Raw genomic sequence first — 26762 nt, forward strand, 5'->3', positions numbered from 1 at the left:
TCCTAAAACTAAGTTTTAAAAATAACAAAACCAGACTCCAACAGACAAAGCTCAAGGCTAACATAATTGGAAGAACAATAAAAGTGGGAGTAAAGCCTGCCAGCGTAATTTCTCTCTACCTCAAGAGTCAGAAGAGAAGATTATATTTAAATTAAGTTGGTAAACTTGAACTACTAGAGTTACTTTAGTTGGGAGACATTTTGTAAATGCCTCAAGAAATTTTAGCTGTTAAGGAAGCCTGGAAAGCTTCACTGATGTTTGACCCAGACTCAGGCCCATGCCAGTAGAAGTTTTAAATGTTACCCTTCAAGGTACTGGAATGGTAAGTTTTAAACGTTACACTTCAAGGTACTCAAGTTGGCAGTTATTTATCCAACCTTCAGAAGGTGCTGACATTATTACTAAAAGAATTCATATTAATATTTACTTTACTATATATGTATACGTGAATCTATATCACACACACTTTCAAATAATATTTTACCTTGCATTAGAGAAAGCTGTCTGTGTAGATATTGAAGTACAGCCTCCCAGTGCAATTTGAAGTAGCATTGAGTACTGAGAATGCCGTCATTAATGCAAGATGCACCAAACTTAAAAGCTCAGGGATCACCACAGTAACTCTGCTCTGGTCATTCTCACCAGTGTATTGCATTACTCCAAATGCATGAGCCACACTTAGGCTGCAGGACTCTGGTGGTAAGATCCCCCAAATACCAAATTAGAAACCACAGCTAGTGCAGATGATGGAGTTCATTTAAGGACTCTTAAGCCCTGTCTCATCTTACATCCAATAATCTTCTAGGTAAAACAGCTTTGGTCTATCAAGGCCAGCACATAACAGTATCCAGCTATGAGACAGCTTATCTCCCTGTGATTCACAGCACCAGCTGTTATCTAAAGTCTCTGAGATAACAATTGCCAGTTTCCAAAGCAAGGAATTAGCAAAAAGGTTCTGTACCACCTGACTGGTACATCAACTGGCCACAGAAAAGTTTACATTCCTTGGTCCTCTAGGCAGAGCAGTAGCACCCAACCATTTTATTCATGGCTTACCAGCTGCTTTGTTTCTCTTCAACCCTAAGCCATGATCCTACAGTGAGTTAAGTTATATTGTGGTCAGCAGCTTTTCTTATAGACCAGTGGAAATGGACCCTAAAGACCCATTTCCAGGTAGTTAGAACTATAATTTGTAAAAGTATGTAGAGCCCAGTGTAAAGCAGAGTCCAACACATACAGACAAAGCTAAAGCAATGGACACTCATATGCACATTTAGAAATGCTGGGCTGTATTTCAGATTTGTGTATTCAGAAGCAAACTAAATTAACATCAATACATACCTCTGGATCCTGCCATGAATCCAAGTATAAGAGCCTTTTCTGGCCTTGTAACTTTGTTTGCAGTCTTGAACATTTCCTGTGCAGCATACATTTGCTCCCTCTGTAACAGACACAAGAAATGTCAATTCAGTTGAGAAAAACTCTGCTAACAGGGACCACATTAATACCACAGATAAGTAAAAGAATAAGGTGAAAGTTTGTAGGACCTACAAAAAGTTAACAAAAAAGGCATCCTAACCTCAAGGCTTCTCCTCTGCAATATTTATACCCAACATGCACAGCAGTGACAACTGAACTCAGGACATTGAAAAAAACACCCCACCTTCAACTAGTTACAGAAACATGTGAGAGGCTTAATGTTTGTGTTACCCATTTTGTGTCCTTTATGACATTATGGAAAAAAGAAAATAATCCAATGCTTTCTCTACAATCTAATAAACCCAGGCTTGCAATAATTTCAGAGTATTTCTTTTCCTTTAATAAATGCAGTAGAGGTACTGAAAAGAAGTCATCCAGCTTGCAAAAGTTCAGATCTTGCAAGCCAGGCTTACACATCTGCTTAGCAAAATTTTCTGGTCAGCTGCATCTTGAACTCCAAGCATGCACATAATACATACCAAAGCAGCAGGAATAGGAAGCTTCAAGATATATCCCCACTTTCAGGCTTTGAAAAATGTGTAATTGGGGGATGAGGTGGATCAGAAATAAAATCTTTTACCTTAAAATATTGACGTATTTTCCCCTACTATAGCCATGTCAGGATAATTTAAACCAATTTATATTGGTTTAAAGGAAGACAATTATATTGGTTTAAAGGAAAACAATTTATATTATGTGCAATTTCTGCTGGAAATACACCCTTCTCCCAAAATTCTTTATAACGAGCAACACATTCTTTTACATAACAAACAGCATTAAGCAACAACATCTTACTGCAACATTAACACTGCACAACTAAAAATATTGTGAATAGCATTAAGACAGCAATGCTAAACCACAAAGTATTTTTGCAATCTTTGGTTATAAAAATGCAGCCTCAACCACTCCATAATCCAAAGGCCAAGAAATGCCAACATATAAACGAGATCCAATCAGCATCAAAACCATCAGTCAAAAAGAATATGTTTTTACTTACTGTGAGAGAGAGGCTTTTCTTCGGTGGTGGCTGTTGCTGAGTTTGGGCGGCCACTTGTGGTGCCTGTGCCGCAGGGGAGATGGCAGGAGGTGTGGTGGGTGTTAGGGGTGAGGTAGGTGTAGCTGCAGGGGGATTAGAGTTACTGTTGTACATGGGTGTTCTTTGTTTGAACTGTGCAGGGAGAGTCGTAGTAGCATTTGGAGCTGCAGGCTCTTCTGTCTGCCTGTTGGTCTGCAAGGCCTCTCGTGCAGAACCAGCTGCAAAAACCAGTCAGGACAGTTAAAACATTATAATCTACAAACAGGGATTAGCATCACCAGTGGCCTTTAAAGAAAACTAAAATCTCTGATGAATCCATTTGAGCACCCCGATTCGATATGCCATCCAATATCTGTATGAAAAAGCTAAGAGCTAATGCTCTTTCCACTCCATTATCTTTAGAAATAATTAGACAACAGAGTAACTAGCTGTTCCATATGGATACACTATATTTAGCATCAAATCTAATGTTTAGTCAATATCCAATTTATTAAATGGAAACTGTAATACTTACTTTTCAGTTTCTATAGCTATAACAACTGCACTCTGATCCTACCAGGATAGTTCTATACTATTACATAGAGCAAGTAAAAAAATATTTCATCAGTTTTATCTAATGTAGCAGCAGCTTTCAAAGCAAGTGCCTTTAAGATACTAAAAATACAAATATACTTTAACAGATGTCAGAATTAAACACAGTCTTCACAAATCACATGCAATTTAAACACTAACTGCTAGAAGTTAAAATGCCACAAGGCTTAACTGTTCTTTCTCAAAGCTGATCCATTCACCTGCAGTAAGGAACTTGTACTATTCCAAACCTGGCTGCAGTTGGAGGCAACTCATGAAATCACAGCAGCCTGACCACACAAGTTACCATCTGTCCAGCCAGTGGTAATTACCCAGTGGACACTATCTAGGTTTTTTTGCAGCTCTTGGACAGAGGCACAGCTGCTCAAGCACCCTTCACAAACCTCATGAGCTTTAATCTGACCTGTTCACACCATGTTCATAGAAGACTACAGGCAGACACGGATCAGAGCTATATTGCCCCTTAGAGCAGATTTGAAGAAATGAGGCATCTATGGTTCTCCACCTTGACACAGACACAGCAATGGTTTTGGCAATACTAGTATTTTTCATTAGATGTGGAACAATTGAGAGAATAAACAGTTGCAGTATGAGTTATTCCTTACTCCTTTACAAGTTTCATTACTGGCTTTGTTTCTTGTCAGAATAACTGACTTTCATGAAGTAATGTCTTAATTATGCAACCTAAGATTATGTGAGGCCAAGTCTGTGGATCTTTTGTGTGCATCTTATATCAACCAGTTTTATGTTCCTGGTCCCTAAGAAAAGCTATATACTCCTAAAGGAAAGCATACAGAATAGAGAATTTTAAACTAGACCTTTCCTGCTGCTGAACACAATGCCAATACTCTGGAAAATAGTACTACAGCTGCTGACACTGCTGTGTTCTTGGCTGCATTCCTTCTGGAGATGCCAATTTTCTGCCAGAGAAAGATGTGCATACACCTTCAGAGAGATTCTGAACAAGTAAAAATAATGTGTTAAACTGAAATGTTGGTTCTCTGTTAGTGGACAGATCTGGTAATGAATCCCAGTCACGCACATCTGTTAGCACAAACTGATACATTCCTTTAAAGACTTCACACACAACAGGGAAGGAAAAATAAAATCAATCTGGTTAAAATAAAACTGTAGGAAAAAAGGAATTGTACAAACTATTTTTCCTATTGGCAATTTTCTAGAATTGAAAATAACAGCACTTTTCAAAATATGCAGTAAGTCAGCTATTATTTTTTTTATACAAAAGTAGAAGAAAAATGGATGGCTTAATCCCAAACTGTGTGAAAAGTAATATGCACTTGCCTCTAGCAATAAAATTGACTTCTGAAAGCAACTGTTTTGTATCTGCATGGAATATATACTTCAGACTTATTCTCATTACTCTTTGGGGATTAAAAAGCTGGATTTTCTATTACTGTGTAAGGAAAAAAAAATGGTTTCACTTCCTTGACTAACCTAGCAGTCACTCTAAAAATTTAGAGCCAACAATTATTTTCTTTATTTAGGTTAAATGATATGTCTGGTTTCCTCAAACTCAAAGGCTGGAGTCTTGCAATGGATATATTGCTAAGGTGGAGTTTCACTCAAGTTGAGGGACAGTAGGTTTGTAAATAAAAGAGCAGCCAGAACAGTAAAACTGTACAGAATTGCAGTTATCAGCAAGAGCAAAGAAGTGTCTGTTACCTGGCTGTGTTTCAGAGCTTGGGATATAGGAGGAAGACGGCACCACACTGGGGGTAGCAGGTAAATAACTTGTAGAAGGTAGTGCAGGCTCATTGTTCAACGAGCCAAGTTTCTACAGAACAGAAAAGAAAGTATTAAAGCCACACTGCAAGTATTCATGGGCTGTTTTTACATTTTAAATACAACTTCAAGATTAGTTTTACTAAGATATTCCTTTTGGGAACTTAACTGCAGACTCCTCTGTTAGGAGTCCTAACACTGACTTTCTAGTTCAAACATCAGAAATTTGTGCAGAGGGCACTCTATGAAGAATTGCACTCTAGGGCTAAGTCATCTGCCAGAGGAAACATGCTCTTCACCACTAGCATGCAGAACCATGTTCATCCATGAGCATAAGGCCTACTAGGGTATCACCCAGGAGAACCCAAAGACCTCTGGGACATAGGCTAGCAGAAGGCAGCAGTAACAGCACAGGCAAAAATGTCATTCCTACTGAAACAGGCAGCCAACACCAACATGACTGGTGCCATCTAGGATGATTAGGTACAGAAGAAGCCTCATTGTGTACCTAATTATACATGACACTGCATACACAGCATGAAGACAGCAGCATGGTTGATGATTTAACTGCCTGATCCAGCCTTTGAACATAAGGGAGTGAGAGAGGAAAGAATTCTGGGGGAGGAATGTCTAACAGACAAATCATTTAAGGCAGCCCTGCTATATAAAAGATGGACATTCTGTAAAATGTGGAACCTTACTAAAACAAAGATTCTCTTAGCAGAATCTGAAAGAAAGAGAGGCAATGACCTTCACTCCTGACTCTGGCCTACCACAATCTGCCTGTATGTTTGCCTTGGCTTGTCAAACATGCCCAACAGACAGTTTCTCACTCAAAAACAAGGGCAGGACATTCTTGTAGAACTTACATCCTGACTGAGGAGACAAAGCTGCACCATAGTTTCTAATATGCTGTATCTGAAATAGGAGAAAAAAGGCCTACACATGACTGGTTCTTCCTCTCCCTATCTAAATGACTTCTAGCAACAGGTTTGCTTTTTCTTTGGTGAAAATATAACGGAATTTAAAAAAAAAATGTAAAAAAATTTTACATAAAGAGATATGTTTCAACAAGTAAGCAAAATATCATTACAGTGTTTAAGTGATTTAGAATAGGACATGTCAAGACTATTTTTTTTTGACTGGCTGGTTTTTGTTTGATTTATTTTGCTTGGTTTTACCTGTGTAGATACAAGGCCAGCAGCATAATCTGGGGTAGCATTTTCTACTACTGTTTCTTCTTTGGCTTGCTTTTCCACAACTTCCGTATCTATTGCATAAAAACACAAGTGAGTCCAAACATTTTTTGAGAGATATTGAATATACTTTTTAAACAAAGATATAAAAATGCACTTCTCAAAGTGTGCTGAAACATGCTTGAAGAGGTATATGCTGAAATAGATACAGTAATCTCCAAACATAGTTTTATAATTAAACAAATAATGAACTGAACAACAATGTACAGGATACATAATTGAGTAATCTGACACTAGAAAGCATGAAAGCCCAAGCACATTTTAATTGCAATTATGATTTTGTTCTGAGGTGGTATTCTCTTTTGTGACAAACACAAAAAATTGTTTTACGACAAATATATTGAATAGTTTATCTTCTTGATATGGTTAAGTAGGGCACTACCCTGTCACTTGCCTTAAAAGCAGGTATCATTCACTTGAATATCAGATATTATTCACTTGAAAAGACCTCTCAGTCAAAATTTTGAACATTGCTATAAATTTTTTCAATATTACTTTCACCTAATTTACATGGCCATACAGCCAGTAGAAGTGAGCAGATGAAAATAACTCAGAAAAATTCCAGTACTGAAGCCAGCCACACATCTATGGGCTGCCAAAAACACAACTGATTAGCTCAATCCTTTCACACGATTGAGTTATATTACCTAGGCCAAGGCAATATGAGTAGGAGTACTGAAACAAGTGAAAATGCTCCTTGAAAACCTATTTGGGTTGCTTGGTATCACATCCCCTAATTTTTTAAAGTTTAGCTCAGGCTAAGTTTTAGTAAATTAAGAACAAAATGGTACTACAAATTTTGATCCTATTTGCAGGTGTACTGACAGCTTTCATTAGTAGAATGCTGTACCAACCTAATGTCTTTCTTCTTCTCTTTGCTTCACGGCCAGCACCTACCATATCCAGCTCAGAGATATCTAGAAGCTAAAAAGAAAGACCACAGAGAACTTAATAATCATTGCTAAGTGCACGTAGTTTATCTCTAAATATCATCCTCTGTTTTTTTTTTTTCCTTTAATATATTGATTCAAAGCAGCAGCAGAAATTCACTTTAGGTGAGAGAAGAGTCCTGAGCAGAAAAACAAGGAGTGCACCTACCTTTACTCCTCTTTCTTTGCGTAAAGGTGTTCTTGAAGGAGGAATAGGAGTTCTGTTTCCAGAAGGACTAAAAACACTGGGAGCTGAAGTACTCCTGAAGGGAGCTTGTTTTGGTATTCCTTTGAGTGGTGCTTAGGGAAGAGCAAAGAAAGCAACAACTGAAATATGTATTTAACTGGTTTTGAAAAATGCTTTAATGAGTTTTTCAGCTCTTCCCCTTCTTAATGCACACACTACTTGCCCTTTAAATTAAAATCTTTATTATAAACATTAATATTCTAATGTGGAATTGGCTATAATACTACATGTCCCTCAAAGGTCAGATTAGGTTTTACTTTTCAAAAAAGGTGTAAGAGCCAATCTCTGACCAATGCTTGCAACCAAATTCTACATGAAGTAATCAAACAGGTGCACTGCTAACAAAGTCTGCTTTTCCTATACACACAGATGCTTTCCTTACTTGTAAAAAATAAACTCTGAATATGTAAAACAGTATAGGATGTAGATCTTTTGAATCCAATTATTGCCAAAGTTGCTCTTTGATTTTCACAATCAAATTACTTGATAAAACTGTATTTAGCCAAAAATCTTAGGCAAGCTTCTTCAGGGCTAAGGGCTTGTGATGCACTGCAAATGTTTTCACCATAGGACTATGCTCTGACCCATGTGAGTACCTTTCAGTGAACAAACCTCAGTGGATCTCCAACTTTTTTAGAGCCAACTGGCTCTAAAGGCCAGGTCTAACAACTGGCCTTTAGCAATTCAACAGCAACACAGAATGAGTTTCCTTTTCTATAATGGAAAAATTTTAGTTCAAATTATAACTAGACCTTTTGCATTTCCTGAAGGAACACAAGGCCAAACTTCAGTTGTCAAAGTGACATCCTAAATAGCATCAACACAAAGTACTTAATAATACTTCATAGCTTCTAGCTACAACACCAAGAAATCACTCAAAGGTTCACACCTCACAATCAGGAATGTGGCCAGGAATGTTATACCTGTGCAGTGACTTAAGAGTATGTAACCTGTGCAGTGACTTAAGAGTATGTAACTAATTTTAAACCCTCTTCAGCAAACAGCTGAAATGCATTAATACAAAGCTGAAGGATCATTCCACATGTTTGCCGTATCGAATTCAATGCTCAGCCTCGGCTGCAGAGAACCCACTGTCCCCTCTTCTTTCTCCAGACAGGATTATACAAACACAATATAGTTTCAATCTACTTCACAGCATTTCAAAGAGCACAGCAGACTACTGTGATCAACTCTGCTCTCTTTTGGAGCAACATGGCTTAGTCAGGAGTTATTCCTGGAGTGATGCAAATTAAATTCCTACCAAAGTCTAGAGGCATGATTTAGCTGCATACACTTTAGAAGCATGGCAGATATACTTGCCATTTGAAAATCCCCACACACTGTTGTTCTTTCTGACAAGACATGTCAGAAATATTTAAGTATCAGAAGAGAGGGAGGCAGAAAGGGAGAAATCCTTTGCTTCAAAAAAAATTTAAAGCTTTCAAAAAAACAGATGGTAATTTTATTCTTCATCAAGGCTACTTTATCAGGTTTTCTTTCTGAGAACTGATGAAAGTGAGCCATACTTGTTGTATCTATCTTCTTGACCAGTCCCCTGCCTTTGGCATGGAAAGGCACTCCTGCAGTCTTCTTGAGCTGTTGCGCAGTTTCTGTTGCTAAAAAGAAAAATGGCATTAGTACCTGTGCTGAAAATATACAACACATTGCTCCTTACATAAAATGTTATTAACTAATACATAAAGAGATAGGAATACCAGCAAATAAAGAATTATATTTTAATTAAAACCCAGGTCATTTATGTGAACTAACCAAAGTATTTGGAGAAAATGCAAAATCAATATGAATATGTAATGGACAAGGTGGCCTAAGCTAAAAGAAATTACCAGAATAGGCAATTTACTCAATGGAAATGTAAATAATTTTTTAAAGTTATATGACACATTATGAAAAGTTCCATGCTTTGCATTTAACCAGACCAACTCAAGTTACATGCAAGAAAGCAGCAAGCTGCTGCAACAGAACAGCAGCTGCAGCAAACTATTTTGAGATCACTTATTTCAACCAGCTACCAATACATACATGTACACATACTGCCTTTTGTTAAGGGAGAACTCTCTTGGTTTTATACAGCCATACTGAGTGAAAAAAAGCATTAATTAGCAACCCTTACTCTCTGCTCCAAAAGCACATGGCAAAATAAAACTCTTCTGATTTTACTTTTGCTCCAGGAGCTTTAGCCAAAGCTGTGCTCAGAAGTCTTCCCAACTGACTCTTACATATACTCAGGAGAGGACCTATTTGTACTTTATGAAGCTACAGCTCTTTGTATGCCTTGAAATCTGAACAGCATTTAAATCAATACTAGCATTTTAATGCAATCCTGGCTGGAATGACCTGCACCTGCTCTTCCACACATCAGTCCATCCTCATCCAGGAAAGCTCTTGTAATAGAAAATTTTAATGTGGATCACAATTCTGGAGAGTAAGACTGAATATACTGAATACAATTTGTCCTTTCATAATTTAATTTGTACACAATCTTAATACTACTTACACTTCTGCAAGAGTTCAGCTCTGAGAGTGGCACTTTTAGGTTTCCTTTTCAGCTGGAAATGTTTCACTGGGGGAGTAAGTGGCCCAGCTAGTGTTGTCAAGGCATTTTTGTTTAAGTATTGGCATTCCAACGGCAACATAGCTGAAGTTTCACATTCACTTACTGCATAAAGAGTTAACACAGTACACAGGGGTATTAGCACCTCTTGGCAGCTAATGACAAAACATTTTACAACTAGACTGTACAGGTGGTTTTAAATTTTAGATTACTTGTATTAACAACAAGAGCAATTTAATTCCAATTATTACACAATATATAACCAGTTATTAGTATGTTTGGTTTTCCCATTAGCTTCACAAAAGCTTCCATTTTAATTATACCTAGTCAAATTATAGGTATCTTAAGTACACTGCTGTGTCAAAAAACAGATAAAAATATTGAATTCTCAGATTCCTTAAAAATTACACATGAAAACCGAACTACTGAATCAAAATCCAACTCAGAAGTGTGGAGAGACAAGTGGCATTTGTTTATAGAAAGAAAACAAAGTGTTTCCACCTCCAAGTAATTTAATTATTGTTTGCTGCAATCTCCAGCCTCGAGATTGCATCTGTCCATGGATGCCTGAGGGCTTTTTCTAGACAATGTGCTAAAATAAACCCACTGGAGTAGGAGTAGTTTTGCATCACCATTTACTGCTTGAAGCAGCAACTGTGCAAGTGCCTGACCCCATATTTTCAGCTGCTGGGCAATCTCTAGCTACTTGGCCAGCAGCAGCACAACTCTTCCCGAGATCAGCCTCCCTCCAGCACCTGCTGTCCAGACACTTCCAGCAGAGGCAGCCCCTGCCCAGGACAGTGGTGGTGCTTCCACACAAGACAGACTTGCTGTAATCTTGAGTACCACAAATGGGAGACAGAGCAACATAGAAAAAGCCTTTACTGACCAAGCTGCAGCACAGCCTGTGATACTAATGAGTCCACACAAACTTTTGCGCTGCTCTTCACACTCTGGGCGATAACTGACATTAAATTCTGATGATAAGTGAAAAGATAATTTAAGAAGCTACCATTCTCAAATACCACAGTTCCCAGTCCAGTAACATTCCAGGTCACGAACTGTGGTATTTCAGAGACACAACAGTGCTTGTTCTTGTATCTCTACTTTAGGACAGCAAGGCTGCCAGTGAAATGGCAGGTTATTCCTTAAAAAAAGGCACTACATTGCTGCAATTTTCACCAACATAAAAGGCTTACCTTTCTCTCTAAGTTCTCCTAAAATATCTTGAACATTGGGATTCTGTTCTTCAAGATCAAGGTTAAGGGAGCCAGTATCTGGAAAGGATTTTAAAATATCAGCTACCATTAAGACCCAGGGGTCTGAATCCAAGGTAGCGAGCTGGATAATTTCAGTCAGTGCCCCTTTCATCTAACAAAAAAAGAAAAAGAAAATCAACCAATTGGAAACAGTTTTAAACAGGTTATAGTTGGATTAATTTTAAAAAGATACAAACATGCACAATATTTTACTACTGGGGGAGGGAAGAGGGAAACTGTTTCCATACAGTTATACATTAACTCTAGAACCAAGCAAAGAATGAAACAAGGTAGTTTTTTTATACTGCTTTCAGCCAATCTAACCGAAGTTTTGTTTTCAGCTTTTGGAAGCTCAAAGCTTTGTTTAGCACTGGGCATTTTTAAAAGCAGCAGCAAGTTTTATATTACTGTCTCCTTCTGTTTTACATTCATACTTTCTGTGGACCCACTCCTTCTATTCAGTGATGGGAATATGCAAATACAAGTTATTTAGAACAGGCATCTAAATGAAGATGTGTCCCTTGCCAGCCTACAGCATAATTACACAGACAGATTGTATCTGCATCATAATTGTCTTCAAAATATTACTTAAGCTGAGGCCAAAACAACGTAATCAATACTCTATTGTTTGACAAAAAAATATGTATTATAGAAGTAAACACAGCCCTCTTAACATGCCCCAAGCAACAAGAATTTCCATCTACCCAAAGTAGCCAGAAAAAAAGTTATTTTTCTATTTTGAAAAGTGCAAAAAATTAAGTGAAATAAATTTTAAGTTTCATCTTAACAGCATTTTTTTAATTACTGACCAACATATCTGTTGGCACTGGTACGAAAATCAAAGGTGACTACAGTCAGGGGTTTACTTCATTCACAAGTAAGTGTAAACCCCCCAAGACTGAACTTTCTTTTTTACTAAGTAAATTTTCATGTAAGCGTGACAGCATTAGCTTCAGCAAACTAAGATGTTTGAGATATTCAGCATGTCTAACAAGCCACAAAACACAACAGTAAAATCACATAAAGTAGTTTACCATACTCTATCTGCATTGTATTAACACTGAAGAATGTACAAGCAAGTATAAGGAAATACGTTCATTTTGATTTTTCACCACCCATTGTGGCACATATAGCTTAGTTACAGTCATGTTTCTGAGCACAGGAAAACAAGCAAGAGACTCATCTTCACCTTCATGCTGTTTCTTTTCCTTTATTTATTTATTTTAAGCACTCTTACATGAAAAGGTTTAAAAAAATAAACTTACTCTATGCATACAACTCTAAATAAAAGAAATAAAAATTAAAATTCTGCTCCCCATTCCTCTCCCATCCACTTTTAAAGCTCAGAGGCAAACAAACATTGACATTTCTCAAGTCCTTTCATCTGCACAATGTTATTGCCCTCTCACTTTGAAAGAGTTTACAAGTCCACTCCAAAGTCAGTTTGTCCTTTACCCCCTGCATGTTTTAGGGCTCACACATTATGTGCTTGTGAAACAAACTGCATCAGTCCATCTGACCCAAAATGAGCACCTCCGTAGCTTTAAGCTTGACCAGCTCCTTAGAGTGAGTGACTGCAGTCACACAAACACCAGAACCACAGAGAGGAGCAGAAATAGGACACTACATGGGCCAGTTCCCATCCCACAGTGCCATTGATTTGCTTTGGATTAAACTGAGCACATAACCAGGAGCACACACTGTGTAATGTCCTGTCAAATTTAACCAATGCTTACCCAGTGGAAAGAATCAATTTCTGAGGTTCTACTCTTTGCTGATTCTCCATTGCTCATTTATTCCTCAATAAACATAACCCCACCACAACCTCCACACACTCATCCACCTCTTTATTCTAACCATGAACTCCTTAACAAAAGTCACTTAGGCAGTGGATGAGGATGACTATGAACACTATCAAAGCAAAGTCTTTTGTTCTTTTATCTATCCTAAAGGAATCAAGGTACTGATTTACAAAAAACACCTAAAACATCCCAGAAGAGCTGATGAATGCATAGCTTTTACAAGCTTTTCTGTGGACACCACTAATGCAGGCAAATGTACAGAAAGTCATTTCCTTCATCAAAGCAAAGTCAGGCAATAGCTAGAGGAAAAATGTCTCTTGCATCCTCACAATTTACCCTTCGTATCTACTTCACAAAACTCCTATTTGTACCAAAAATTCACATAGCTACATGCCTATACTATGAAAGTTCCTATGGAACGCTGGTGTGGGCACATTGCATCCCCTCTGCTCTCAGGGTTAAAGTTCAGGCAGCCTATTTATGCCCAAACCCACTGCTTAACAAGCTTTTAGTTCTTTCAAGAAAGCAGCCCAGAAACAATTTGTTTGCCTAGCATGGGGCAAATAACATTATCACAAGGCCTCATGACAGAAAGAACATGGTGAAATAGCAGTCACTATCACACACAGGGAAGCAAAGCACACTAACAAGTACTATGAGCTAACCAGAGACCTTGCCTGAATATGGGTTTGAATTTAACAAGCCTGGATTCGAGTTCTGACTTGGGTTTGTCTTCAAATGGATATTTAAATACATGTCCCCACTTCACTGTTCAACTGGCAGCTGAAAATAAACATTTTATTTATGCTTTGAGAATGCATAAAATGCAACTCATCAGGGAATCCTAAATGCAGTTTTCCTGTTACTTTACAGGGCACAGCCATAATCCCTAATTCTTAATTGCCTATGATTTCAACACTGGGTCATTAAGACTCTCATCAGTTCCAACCAGCATCTTGTTAAGCATGAATGTCAAGATCTGACGTAACATGTTCCAACGTCTTTCTCATCTAAAACTTAAGGATCTTAAGTATTTTATCAGCTTGCTAGCACACAAGGAAAAGCATAGGCCATGACTAGAAACATCTAGCAAATAGGGATCAGGCAGAATGGGAAGTGTCTGGGACACAGGCAGATTAATAATGGCTGTGCAGGAAGGACAAACAGGACTGTGGGAAGGTATTTAAAAGGAAGTGTTACAAGTAGCACACAATGTGACAGCTCCAAGATGATTATTTGCAAATATTTCACATTTATTTGTTTTGTATTCTGTCTAAGTTAATGTGTATGAAAATACTTTTAGACAGCTGTATCAACAGTTGGCTAATAAACCAAATGAAGCTTTAATCTTTCTGAGGCTATAGAAAAGATGATATTTAATAGGTAGCTGCTCATTATAGAGCATTTTCATGAAACTAAAAGCACTGGATTGAAAACACAGTATTAATATTTACACAATACAAACCCATGACAGGTTGGTACCACCACACTATTGTATGCATTTAAAGAATGAAAAAGAGCTAAAGTGGCCAAGGGAACTATTGGATTAAAATATACCATTTTACATCACAGAATAATTATGAACCCTAAGTGCAGGCCAGAAAGGTGCACAGCAGCCTGTGTGCTCTCAAGACAGAGGGAAATGCAAGTGTCATGTCCCCTCTTATTCCTTTGCACAGTACAAAGACACAGTTTTGATTTCTACTGTAATAAACAGGCAAGTCCCTGCTGGGCTAGGAATCCTCCTCTCAAGACAATTCAGAGAGCACAGAAGCACAGTCCTTGTTCCAGACTTGGTTGTAACATCACAGTCTAACCCTGAACAAATAAATTAACACTGGCATAAAAAGAAAATTTGCACTTGCCATTGTGAATCAGGTTAACAAGAATATGCAAAATAAACAGAAATAACAGTTCTGCCAAATTCACAACTGAAACTCTGGTCAGCACTATACTGAGCTTTAGGCATCATTTCAAATAAGTGCAATTATCTAGAAAAATATTAGCAGATGAAAAGCCATAAGATTCAAGAGTTTGCAAGTCCTTCCCAGAGAATTACAGTGGGAAAGGAATTTTTGATAACTGCCTACAAGACACAATTTAAAATGAAAATGAAAGCCAATTATTCTTATTAGTCAGCAGGAACAAACATGCAGCAATGAGGTTCACAGCATGATAAAAAATTAGTTTTATTACCTGTCCCACAAGAGTATTATGAGGATTAAGTCACTTATATCTATATAGTATTTGGAGTGTTGAATGAAAACATTATGAAAATTGAAAGAGCATAAAACTATTTAAGCGAAGAACTGAGCTTTCAAGAGGGGTCACTGAAGATTCACTTGTCTAGACTGAAGCTTTCACAGAGATTTAGAAAGGACCAGGAGCAATTAAATCCCTTTTAAAGCAAATACCACCAGTTTCCTTGATTCCCACATTGTTTTACTCAAATGTCTGCTCCCAAATAGTTTCCGCGTTATTCTAAGCTTTCGTGAAAATACTTCTATACAGAAAACAGAAAATAATTTATTTTGAAGAGAAAATAACTCAGTTTAATCTGTTATCTAGAGAGGGGAATATCTTTTAACAGGTAACATATCCTGTAGCTGCTATTGAGATTCCCAAAGCTCTACAAAGCTGATGCAATACATTTTCCAATACAATTAGGCTTCCAAATGCCAGCTCGGTGCTTCTCGCACTCGATCGATACAGACACAGGCACATGGCATGGCAAAGACATATGACTTTCCAAAGAGAATAATTAAGCACTCTCATAGTTCAGTTTAATCATTTTCAGACATGGGGGTGACTTCCAACACACAAGCAAAGGCTGCTGCAGAGAGATGTGCACAGCACAGCCATTCTGGACACAGACATATTTATCTATCTGCTGGATATTGTGTGCAAGGTACTCTCTGACAATTAAAACACTGAATATTTTGATACTAAGTTAGGTGACAAATTTGCACAAATAAAACTATCTTAGCAAACTAACCACAAATGATGAGCATCTGATAAGACAACAGTCCTTTCTGTCAGCAGTTTGGTTACATCAGCTATTTTTACCATCTATAGAAGGAAGCCTGTAATAATAATAACAGGCCTACCAACAATGTTAAGGGTTTCTGCCTCAGGAGTTTTACTATTTTAACCTTTATTTAAGGCCCTTCACCCAGTTTAAGGCAAAAAAATCTCATGTTCCTGAAACAATTAAAGATGCTAAGGGTAGATCTCAATCAATCATCATCAGTTTACAATAAAAGATTAAGCTTATGATTGAATTCATTAACTCTACCAAACTGAAAAATCCCACAGTATTTTCTTACAGCAGGAACAAGAGCTTTACATTTGGAACACAACAGATCACTTTAAGTACACAGTAAAAGGCACACTGACTGGCTTTTCTCTACACACACTTCATCTCCACGGCTAACACAATCACAGATCCAGGAAAGCTGCAGGCAGCTCTTCCTCGGGTTTGGTTTAAAACGTTCACCTAGTGAACACTCTTGAAGCATCTCAAATTATTTCAGTTTGTTTGTTTGAATGCTGCTCCCTCAAAGAGTTGCCATGAGTGCTATTTATGAAAGTCCTTAAGCTCTTTGAAGCTCTTTTCAATCTAAAAACACCACTGATTTTTCTAAACACTGCCATACTAATTTGCTACTTGGATGTTCACACTAAGGTCACAAGAATTTTGCAAACTCACAAGTTCACACGAGCTCCCATCCCCCTTTCTGGCCTTGATTATTTTGTTTGTCCAGAACACAACCCCATTTATCACCCACAAGGATGACAGCTTGTTCACTGGACAGGCACTAAACATGACTATCATATTTTAAAAATTAGCATAAACATGCTGAACTAGATTTTTTTTTTAAAGTGACACCAGTGTACCACAGTTAAGAATCATACAGATACATGTGGCAAGACAAACACTGTCATACACTAAATTATTTATTGAAGGTGATGCTTGCCCATTTTCAGCCTAGAAGTGCACAAAAACTGAGCGCACATCAATCCAAGTTACATACTACACCCTGCCTGGTATACATGTATATTAAGCTTAAGCAGCAGCTGTATCTTAGCCAAGAAAGAGACTGGTGAAAGCACAGCTGAGGATACTCTACAGAGGAAGGTGAAAACTAACCCCACACCACTTCCATGATCGTCACAAGGAAATACTACTTTACATGATGGAAGCAGGAGAGGAATTCCTCCAATCCGGCTAAAGAAACCTGAGATTTTCAGACATTCTCCAGCTATTGCCCCAAACATCTGCAGCTGCCTACCGGTAAGAATAAGCCAGGTGCAGATGAGGTATGGTCCAGGGCCAAGTGAAAAGCCTGCAGAGCCAGCTCAGATTCGAGCCAGCCAGTTTATTAACTGGGGTAGGACAACAGAGGAAAGCACCAACTGTTCCCAAAAAGGTAAAGGGAGGGAAACAAAAAGCATGGCAATTTTCCCCAATCAAGACCTGACTGCAGCAGGGTGGGGAAAAGCACTGCTCAGTGCAGACCCCAGATCTTCCACTCCCAAAGTTTCAGCACTTGCTGCTGTCCTCCCTGAAGCGAGATGCTCGACCTGTGACACCTGCACAGCTGCCAGTACTAAGGAAGGAGTGGAGGAAGCTGAACACATACACGACTGCTCCTACACGATCCTGCCTCTCTCCCAGCCACCGCACAGCCACTGCCTCAGAAAAGCCCTCTTCCCTTAAAGGCACCCCAAACACAGCCCTACAATGAGTCCCTGTGGGTCGCACAGTGGGTTTCATGTCCAAACTGCTTTCAAAAACCTAGTGCCAACCAGGGAATCCCCGAAGAGCAGGAAGAGGAGGAGCAGCAGCAAAGCTCCCACTCCACTCACTCCCTTATCGCGGGGAATCTCGGCGCTCTTCCTCGCACCGAGGAAGCGAGTCGGGAGACCTTCTTCACTTACTCCTGCCCCTGCAAGGAAGGCTGCGAGGGAGCGGCGGGGAAGGCTGTGGGGACCAGCGCTACCCCACGCCCCTGCCCTGAGGGGCTGCGGCCGCTCGGCTTCGCCCCGCGGGCAGCCCGGGGCTCGCCCTCCCCGCAGCGCCGTGTGGAAAATAAAGGGCGGGCGGGGGACTTGTGCCGGCACTGCCCCCCTTTCTCCCCTCACGCCATCCCCGACCTCTCCCCCTCACACACACGCGCGCCCCGCTTCGCTGCGACTCCCCCCCGGCTCTCACCTCATCCACCGCCCGGCGGGGCAGGTGCAGCATCCCCAGGAGCAGCTTGAGCTTGACGGCCGAGGAAAGGCCGTGGAAACAGAGACGGATGTTGTCGATGACCGAGGCCGTGAGCAGCGAGGCGATGCTCGGCGGCGCCCACAGCTCGTCCGTGGAGCCCAGTTTGTTGTGCAGCCACAGGCCGGTGTCGCTCTCCCGCATCGACGCCATCTTGGGAGCGGGGCGAAAAAAGAGGGGATTCTCGACGGGCATTTTATGAAGGCACCTAAAGGGAGGAAGGGAGGGGGTGAGGACCCCTGCGGGTCGCCGTCTTGTTCGTAAGCCAAAATGGCGGCGCCCAATGAGGTTGCGCTTGGGAAGGCGGAGGCTATGCCGTAACCTAAAATGGCGGCGCCCAGGAGGCGGAATGCAATAAGGCGCGTCTCATCTCTCGGCCAAATGCAAAATGGCGCCCGCCATAGCTTTCCGTCCGTAAAGCAAGATGGCGCCGCTTCACTGTAGAGAAGCTCCTCTGTCAGCCCCAACTCATTGTCCCTCACAGTCCGCCCTGACTCCTCCTGGGCAGAAATGGGAGGAGAACCGCTTGCGGGCCGCCGAGCCGCGGCGGGGTTGGAGGCAGGGCTTCCTGCCCGAGGTGGGCTGGCCCCCGCGCCTCCCGGCGCAGCGCTCCCCGGAGCACCACGTCTGCTTCCCTCACAGCCCCGAGCCCCGGCGGGGCGGCCGGCCCGCGCTCCCGCCCAGCGCCGCTCCCCGGCGCTAATGCCCGCTTAAAAAGCTTTCAGCCAGGGCTTCCGAGAGAGCCGCCAGCCCTGCCCGCCCGGAGGAGCCCGGAGGAGGGGCCGAGTATCTCCTCCATGGTTTCCCCGGAGATTGGCGTGCTGGGTGCCGCAGCCATGGCGGGCTTCCCTCGGTGGCTGCAGCGCCGGGGGTAGGCGCGCAGAAACCCGCACCGCATGCATTCGTATTCCCTAGCGACTCGGCTCGTTGTTATTTAAATATGAAAAAAATGAATCAATTTCCTAAATCCCCGAAGATTCAGGGGGCTTTCAAGTGCAGCATAAACGGTTCGTTTTAGCGCTTCTCTGGTTGAAACTAAAGTACAGGAGTTGCAAGAGTGCGGAGCATATTCTGCTGATCTTTCTCCTACGCTTTAGAATGAAAACGTTTTCTTTACAACATTCCGCCGTTAAAAGACATTGTTTACAACCTGATTTCTCTGGGAGAACAGAGCAATAGTTGCCGAGGTGCTCTATGTTTTCTCATAGAATCACATAATCCTTCAGGTTGGAAAAGATCTCGAAGATCACCGAATTCAAACATCAACCCGGCCACCGCTAAACCATGTCACCAAATGCCACATCTCCAGACTTTTGAACACTTCCAGGAATGGCGATTCTACCGCTTCCCTGGGCAGTCTTTCCAATGCTTAACGACCTTTTCAGTGAAAATGTTTTTCTTACTATTCAATCTAAATGTACATCATGGAGTCTTTTTTTGTTCATGCTACTGAGTGACTGCAGCTCTTGGGTGCTATAACTTCTGTCAGTGTGGAAGTATTTTGAGGCAAAGAGTTTCTGTGTGAATAAATTCTATATTAGTACATTATGACTTTTTCCATACCTAATAATGCATTTTTTTTGTACCATCAAACAATTTATACTCAAATCTGACTTAAGACAGAACTTTTGTATGGAGTGAGCTGATATTTTAGAACAGCAAAATCAAAGCTGAGGCAGTGTAGCACATAAATATCCAGAATTTCTGTTGATTTCTCAATATGTAAGTTCACTATGTAGCTGGGGGGGGAATTACTTCTCCACAAATACCTATGTATCTGTTGGTTTGAACAGAAAAAACATTGTATCTAAGACGCTGAGCTAAATTACTAAATTTGCTACAGAATATTTATATAAAGGAATATAACCTCATATAACAGGAAAGTAATTAAAGCAAAAGGTTTAAAAGTAGCTGTAAAGGAATTGCATTCACTTAGTCATATAATCAACATGTAATTATCACTAGTAACCTTTGCTCTCCATTAATTACATATAGCTGTTAAAGGTAGGCACCAGTATTGGTAAGTCTTGGGTACAATCTTATCTATCGGGTAAAATCCATGAGATAGTATAAAAAATCTAATTAAGCAAGGAAAACTAGTGATTATCTCATCTTTTAATTGTGCAAGAAAGTAACCAACCCCTTTTAAAATTGTTTTGGGGGAGGTAAATCAGAACATGTTTGCACAGCTGGTTGTCTTCAAGCAGTGGCTGTAACAGAGTTAACCTGGTTCTGTGAGATGACACAAACTCCACCAGTTCAGATGGCTGGACTGGCTGTCTTTGAAAGGGTAGCTCTGATTCCCTAAAGTTATTCAAGTTATTCTGGGATTTGGTGCTGCTTTTCTCAGGAGAGCCAAACTGCAGGCTGATGGAAGCTAAGGAAGGTTATTACACACACACCGTTCCTGTGCTTTCCTCGAGGCATCTGTTTTTAGACACTGTCAGTGTTAAGGCACTGAGCCACATGGCCATCTAGTCTGAGCTGCTGTGATGACTTTTGTGCTTTTATCTGAAGTGTGACTTGAGAAGGGAGCCTATTCTGTGATGTGTGGATTTGCATGGTCAGTTTGGCTCCAGCCCTATCACCTGCAGATTTGTCCCTCTGGCTCTTACCTGAAGAGGTATCAGACACTCTGGAGATTAAGACAAAGTGCCAGCCTCCTGTAAGAGCTTTTGTTGTGCCAGCTACTTGTACCTTAAATTTCTGTTGGAATTAAGTGCTTTTTTTTTTTTTTTTTTTTTTTAAACCTAAATTTTGTTTAGCTTGGGTAGTGATTTTCAGAGTGATATGCCAAATATAAAAAGGCTCATTCCTCAGGGATTTCTGGAGCTGGAAAAGGGGTACTTGATTTCTCTGGAATGTTTTGTATCCCTCAAGATGTTGCATTGCACAGATAACTGTCTGCAGATGTTTTTTCCTGTAAGTTGCAGGTCCCTATTTCAAAGGAGGTGATGTTGAATATGAAATTGTTGAGAAAAGTTGGGAGTGGAGTGTGCCACAAAATTGACCAGGGGGACACCCTGGAGTCATTCACTCACCCAGTCATGACAGTATTGAAAAAAGAGCCAGGCACAGGCAAGAGTTAATTTCTTTGAATCTGCTTTATAATACTTTTAACAAAGGTGAAGCTTTGTCTCACACCAAAACCAGTGCTCCATGAATTTCCCAACCTGCAGTTTTAGCTTGTTACCTGTTGAAATATTATCTATCTAGCCCTGTGCTATCCAGAGCAGAGTGCTGTGTCAGATTCAACATCATTACTTGTACCCAGCAGGATGTTGAGGGGTAGAGCCTGGAGTTCTCCTGGCTCGAGGGAAAGCAGCACAGCATCTGGTACACTCATGGGCAGAGCTTTCAGTTTGTGTTGGCTCTGATCTCTCAGTGAACAAGAAGCTGCTTTGCTGTTTTTAAGGAAGTGCTGAGGCATGTGCAGTAAACACGGCGTTGGCATGAGCAGTGGCACTGCATTCCCACTGGCACCTCATCCTGCAATGGCAAGTATGGTAGTGTCTGAGCCAGCAGGGCTTTAGGCTGTGATTCATGCCATGCTCACAGGGGCCAGCCCAGGAAGGGAGACAGAGCAGTAGATTGTGTATTATCATATAATTTATCCTTCTGCTCCCCCAGCATTGCCATCAGGACTGAATAACAGCTTTTCTGTGAACTTTTATATTTGTATCTTGAGTTCTAAATACCGCATCTTTTCAATAGGCTTTTAAAGCACTGTTTCCTATGTTTTCAAAGCAGAAAAAGGAGATAAATTTTATCCTTTGATATCAGGCTGGCATATAAGTTTACTGTGGGGTTAAGCATTTAGAGGTATCAGGGGCACTAATGGAGTAACTGGTAGTAGTACAAGTCTAATATCCTTTATGGTAACTGACAACAGAGGTTTCTCAGTGGGTCTAAGGTACACAGTTAATTGTTATTAAGCAGGAGATGATTTTATAAAATGGTATTTAATATCAGTTTAAAGACAGTTATAATTCAGTTTGTAAAATGCTGCTTATTATGGGTTAATGCAATTGTGTGGGTGCATCATTTTGTGTGGGAGTTTTATTTGACCCATTTTAAGACTGCTGTAGCAATGTGATCTGAAACAACACATGGGCTGAGAATTTACTCAAATAAAACCAGATTATCTGACTTCCTCAAGTCTAAGGCAAAGCTTCATTGTGGGAACCTCCTCTGTTAGCTGTGACACAGTCAGCTCCTTTCTCTGGGAGGCAAAGCCTCCAGCAGAAATAAAGATAAAAGCTACAAAAAATGTCCTGGTACTTCTTGTTGTGTGAATTGGCATGGCATGATGGGCAGTAATTGTTTCAATGTTTTTTTCAATGCTGCTCCATCCAGCTGCCTGTGTCCAGGATTATGCTTACATTGCTGTCATACCCTCTTGCAGCACAAGACATATAGTCACATGATTTTATGATTATTTTCCCTCTGAAATAAACTTCAAAATGATGCAGTGACTTAAAGCCAATGATGAAAAAGGCCCATGAAGAGGAAGAGGTTGAAATCAAGACTACTTTTCCTTCTGTCTTGCTCTAGAGCAGTTAAACTTGGTACACTCCTGCTCTGGGCTCTGATGTGTGGCTGATGGGGCCTGAACACTGAGGGTCAGCAGTGATAAAATAATTTCATTAAGGTCTCTGTACCTGAGACACCTACCTGAGAGGTCCCATCCTTGAGGAAACACCCATCTGTTTGGTTGCCTCTGCCACCTCTTCCATTGTCTTTCTTTTACTCTTGATTTTAGTAAGATTTAAGATAGATTAATATAACAAAAGGAAGAATTAAAATTGTTATTTAAAACATGAAACTATGAATGCAGAGCTCAATTAAGTTCTCAATTACTTCTAATAAATAAGAACACCATCACTGTGAACAGTCCAAATACCATTAATTAGACCTAACAATGTGTGAAATTAAAGACCATTAGAGGTTTTGAAAAACCCCTAGGACCTAAAACACAAAGTGTTGCACACAAATAAATTTGTTGTTTTAAATCCATATATTTGCCCATGCACTGTGCTTCAAATTGTCTCTGCTTGTGATGATATGGCCAAGTGGTAGAAAGGCCTTGCATTGGATCATCTGTTACTTGACATCTCATGGTATAGAATGTGTAAAGCATCCTATTCTTATTTTGCTGGAGGCATAATGCTTTCAGTAGCTGTCATAATGCAATTGTGCTGAAATGAGGGGTATTACAGGTTGTGACATAGGGCACATTGAGACAATGCTGTGATCTTCCACAAGGAAGTCATGAAGTTTTCAAGGAAGAATGCTTCCCTTTTCATAACCCCCTGGGACTTTGTTTGCCAATACCCATAAGTTTATTTCCTTTTTTCTCTCCCTCTTTATTATCTTTCAGAAACTATTCTTCATCTTATTTCATTTTTTTATCACTCTTCATGCATGTGGAATTCAGGAATGTAGGACTGGATGAGATGTCCTACGTGACCACTTGCTGTCATGTGCCATGTTATTACATCAGTCTTTTTATGAGCTATTAAACTCCATGTTGCAACTGGCTTGACTGTTTTATCCTGCTGCTGAAGGCAGAAGAGTATTTCAGAAACTCGGTGCTCTGGCAAGGATTGCTACCTTCTAATTTCCCAGCTAGACTACACCCGTTTTTATGAACAGCTTCTTCTCTTCTTTCTTTGCAAAGTGGATGAATTTTGAATTAAAGTAGAATTTTTCAGCCTCTGTAACAATTTCTTTGCTCCTCATTTATCTGTTTTAATGATATTTAATACTTTCCTTGCCACATCTCTTGATGGAGTCCAGGGTGCAGTTTGAATTATTTACAGTGAGAATGCACTGTTGGCCCAAATGGGCTTGTGCTCAGCCTGACATTAGCGTGATCCCTTGGTCCTTCTGTTGGGCTGATGCTCAGCCAGTTTCCTGCCTGTCCTCATGCCTGGGGTTTTCCATCAAGCCTGAGGTGTCTCTTGGCCTAGTCCTCAAATTTATCAAGATCTTTCTGGGTTAAGTTCTGCCAGTCCTCATGTCAACACTCCTTAATTTGGCATCCCTAAATGTGCTCAGGGTGCCCTCTGTGTCATCATCTGACACACACTGTTCTTCATTAGCTGCATGTCAGCCATTCCTTAAGCCAGTTTTCAAACCATCTGACAGACTGGCTGCCCAGCCCTTGCTCTCTTAAAAAAGGCTTTTTTTTGTGTCATTGTATAAATAAAAGTAGAAGATAACTGGGAGGTAGAAGAAGATAACTTCCATATAACTTTTTCTTTGTTAGGTTTTTTTTTTTTTTTTTTTTTTTTTTTTTTTGTCATAGATCCCACACTGAGCACTTGAAGGGAGTTTAAAGCCCAGGAGCACAGAAAGGACACACTAAAATATCTGGATAGGAATTACTTTATCTATGTCTTAACCATACAGCATTGTGTTACATATGACCTTTTCCACTGTTTGAGACACTCCATGTGTGATACAGCTGGATGTTCCAGGTATGATTTGGGAGATGTAGGTATCTGGGCCTGAAACAATATGAGTCAGTGGAGAACTTGGATTTCACAGCCCATCTCTGCCTGCTCTGAATCCTGGTCAACAGTGGTAGCAACACAAGATAGAAGTACTCAAATTTAGAAGTTGTGAACTCTCATAGACAAAATTTCCTGCTTTTAATGGTAGCTTCTGACCCAGTGAGCTTTCCAGAGCTACTGCTGATGTATTTCTTACCCTAATAATTAAAAGAGAGATTCCTTAAGATGGTATTTGCTTGAGTTCCAAGCATAAAGTCAAAGAATCTCTCATACACACAAAATTTGATGCAAATCATTAATCAAAATATTGTAAAAATTTCACCCTGCTCTCCAGCTTGTCTGAATAAGCCATAAATACCAGTTAGTACCTGACAGTTAAGATCTCTGGTGTTAGTTCTCTGCTATGACAAGTGGAATCTTTTTTGAAAAACACAGATTACAGTAAGGAAAAAAATGCAGACATGTCCAATAAAATGACAAGATAAACGTATCTGAGGAATCTGGCTGAAATCAAAACATCTGTCATAGTTTAAGGGATACTATGAACTTGAACTATAGTCCCTTAAAGATAAATGAACTGAAAGCCTTTCAAGGTTTTTTATGCCAGTGAATTCTCTCCACCTATTTTTGTTTTAGCAATAACACTTAAAAGTGTTTTATTTTTGCTCTTTTCATTGCTATGAGAAAAATCCAAATAAGCAGGGGAAGATTACTAGCCTATGCCACAACTTAATAGGTATGTAGAGAACAATGTAAATTATAAATCTTTTAATCTTTTCTCACTTGTAATTTATTTTAAGCTTTATTTGCTTTATTGTACAAATGTTTCTTGCAAGTGTTTTACTTTTAAAGTAATACTTCTGTAATCTGTAAGAAAGGTTATGTTTATAGCAAAACATATTTTATCAGATGTAATTGGAAAAATAAACAATCTTGCAGGCTTACACTCCTTGTATTTGGTCTGTTTTCATCTAATAAAACATATTACCTCTCCTTCCAAACTCTTTTTTCTAGCACAGATTTTCTCAGCATGGCTGGATTTCCTCCAGAACTGAAATAAAGAATAACAAAATTGCAGCTTTTGGAGGCAGACTTAGAATATTTGTATGTGGTTGTTCATGAATTATTGAGACATTGCTACTCTCAGAACATACTGATATTGCATATCCATTATATGGATACTCAGATTAGTATGATGTGCTGAGAATTTTCTTTCTTTTTAGAAAAAGTTATGATTTCAGCAAGACTTTTTTGTATTCTAGTAACTGAGGAGGCATCCTGATGAACACATTACAGGGATCTTCAGATGGCGTAAATTTAGTTTACATGTACTATTGGTATCCTTTGGTGTGGTTCTGCTTGCCAGTGGATTGTATAGACTCAATCCCTGATAAAAATTCTTCTCACCATTTTATGAGATTTGTACATGTGTTACCCTGTTTAACAAAGAGGCAGCAAAGGAACAGGGTAGAGGAAATTCTGTGCTTAGGTCCAGGTAAGACAATTAGATGAGGCAGGTCTTTAATTCGATTCTCCAGCATCTCATTGGTGTTTTTTACTGAAGAATGACAGGATGATAGAATGGTTTGGGTTGGAAGGGACATTCCAGATCATCTTGTTCCAACCCACTGCCATGGGCAGCCTTCCACTAGACCAGGGTGATCAGAGCCCCATCCAGCCTGGCCTTGAACGCTGCCAGGGACAGAACATCCCCAAATTCCCTGGAAAACCTCTCCCAGTGCCTCATCACCCTCTGGAATTTAACTCTTCTGAAAGAGAGAGAGAGAAACTGGGTAAACCAAGGAGGAGAAAGCTGGAGATAAAAATAATGTTGCGCTCTTCCCAATTTACAGTTGTGTTAATGAGGAGGATGTTTCAATCCAGTTTAGTGTGTTAATCCGTTTTTTAGTGTTGGGTGATGTAGCTTGCAGGAAAATGTTCTGGAGTGGATTGAATTGACATTTACACAGAAGAGTTTTTGATCTAAAGCTCTTAACACCCTTTTCCAAGGTGACATCATGGACTTAGCTTTTCCAGCTGATGGAGGAGGGGAGTGAG

At 39.9% G+C, this 26762-nt stretch overlaps 1 protein-coding gene across 1 annotated transcript in view; it reads right to left on the reverse strand.

Moving 5' to 3' along the window:
• NELFA (negative elongation factor complex member A) overlaps nucleotides 1–19838 on the reverse strand; it is a 27713-nt gene extending 7875 nt beyond the window's left edge. The window contains exons 1-10 of the mRNA XM_021535660.3: nucleotides 18130–19838; nucleotides 11053–11224; nucleotides 9797–9958; nucleotides 8808–8897; nucleotides 7204–7334; nucleotides 6960–7029; nucleotides 6031–6119; nucleotides 4790–4901; nucleotides 2477–2733; nucleotides 1342–1441 (exon numbers count right to left, since the gene is read on the reverse strand). Coding sequence (XP_021391335.1) covers nucleotides 1342–1441; nucleotides 2477–2733; nucleotides 4790–4901; nucleotides 6031–6119; nucleotides 6960–7029; nucleotides 7204–7334; nucleotides 8808–8897; nucleotides 9797–9958; nucleotides 11053–11224; nucleotides 18130–18381 — 1435 coding nt within the window. The 5' untranslated portion in view covers nucleotides 18382–19838. The remainder of the gene's footprint in view (nucleotides 1–1341; nucleotides 1442–2476; nucleotides 2734–4789; nucleotides 4902–6030; nucleotides 6120–6959; nucleotides 7030–7203; nucleotides 7335–8807; nucleotides 8898–9796; nucleotides 9959–11052; nucleotides 11225–18129) is intronic.
• Nucleotides 19839–26762: the final 6924 nt, after the last annotated feature.

Source organism: Lonchura striata, chromosome 4 (genome assembly GCF_050655825.1).
Source record: "Lonchura striata isolate lonStrDom1 chromosome 4, ASM5065582v1, whole genome shotgun sequence".
Classification (NCBI taxonomy): Eukaryota; Metazoa; Chordata; class Aves; order Passeriformes; family Estrildidae; genus Lonchura; species Lonchura striata.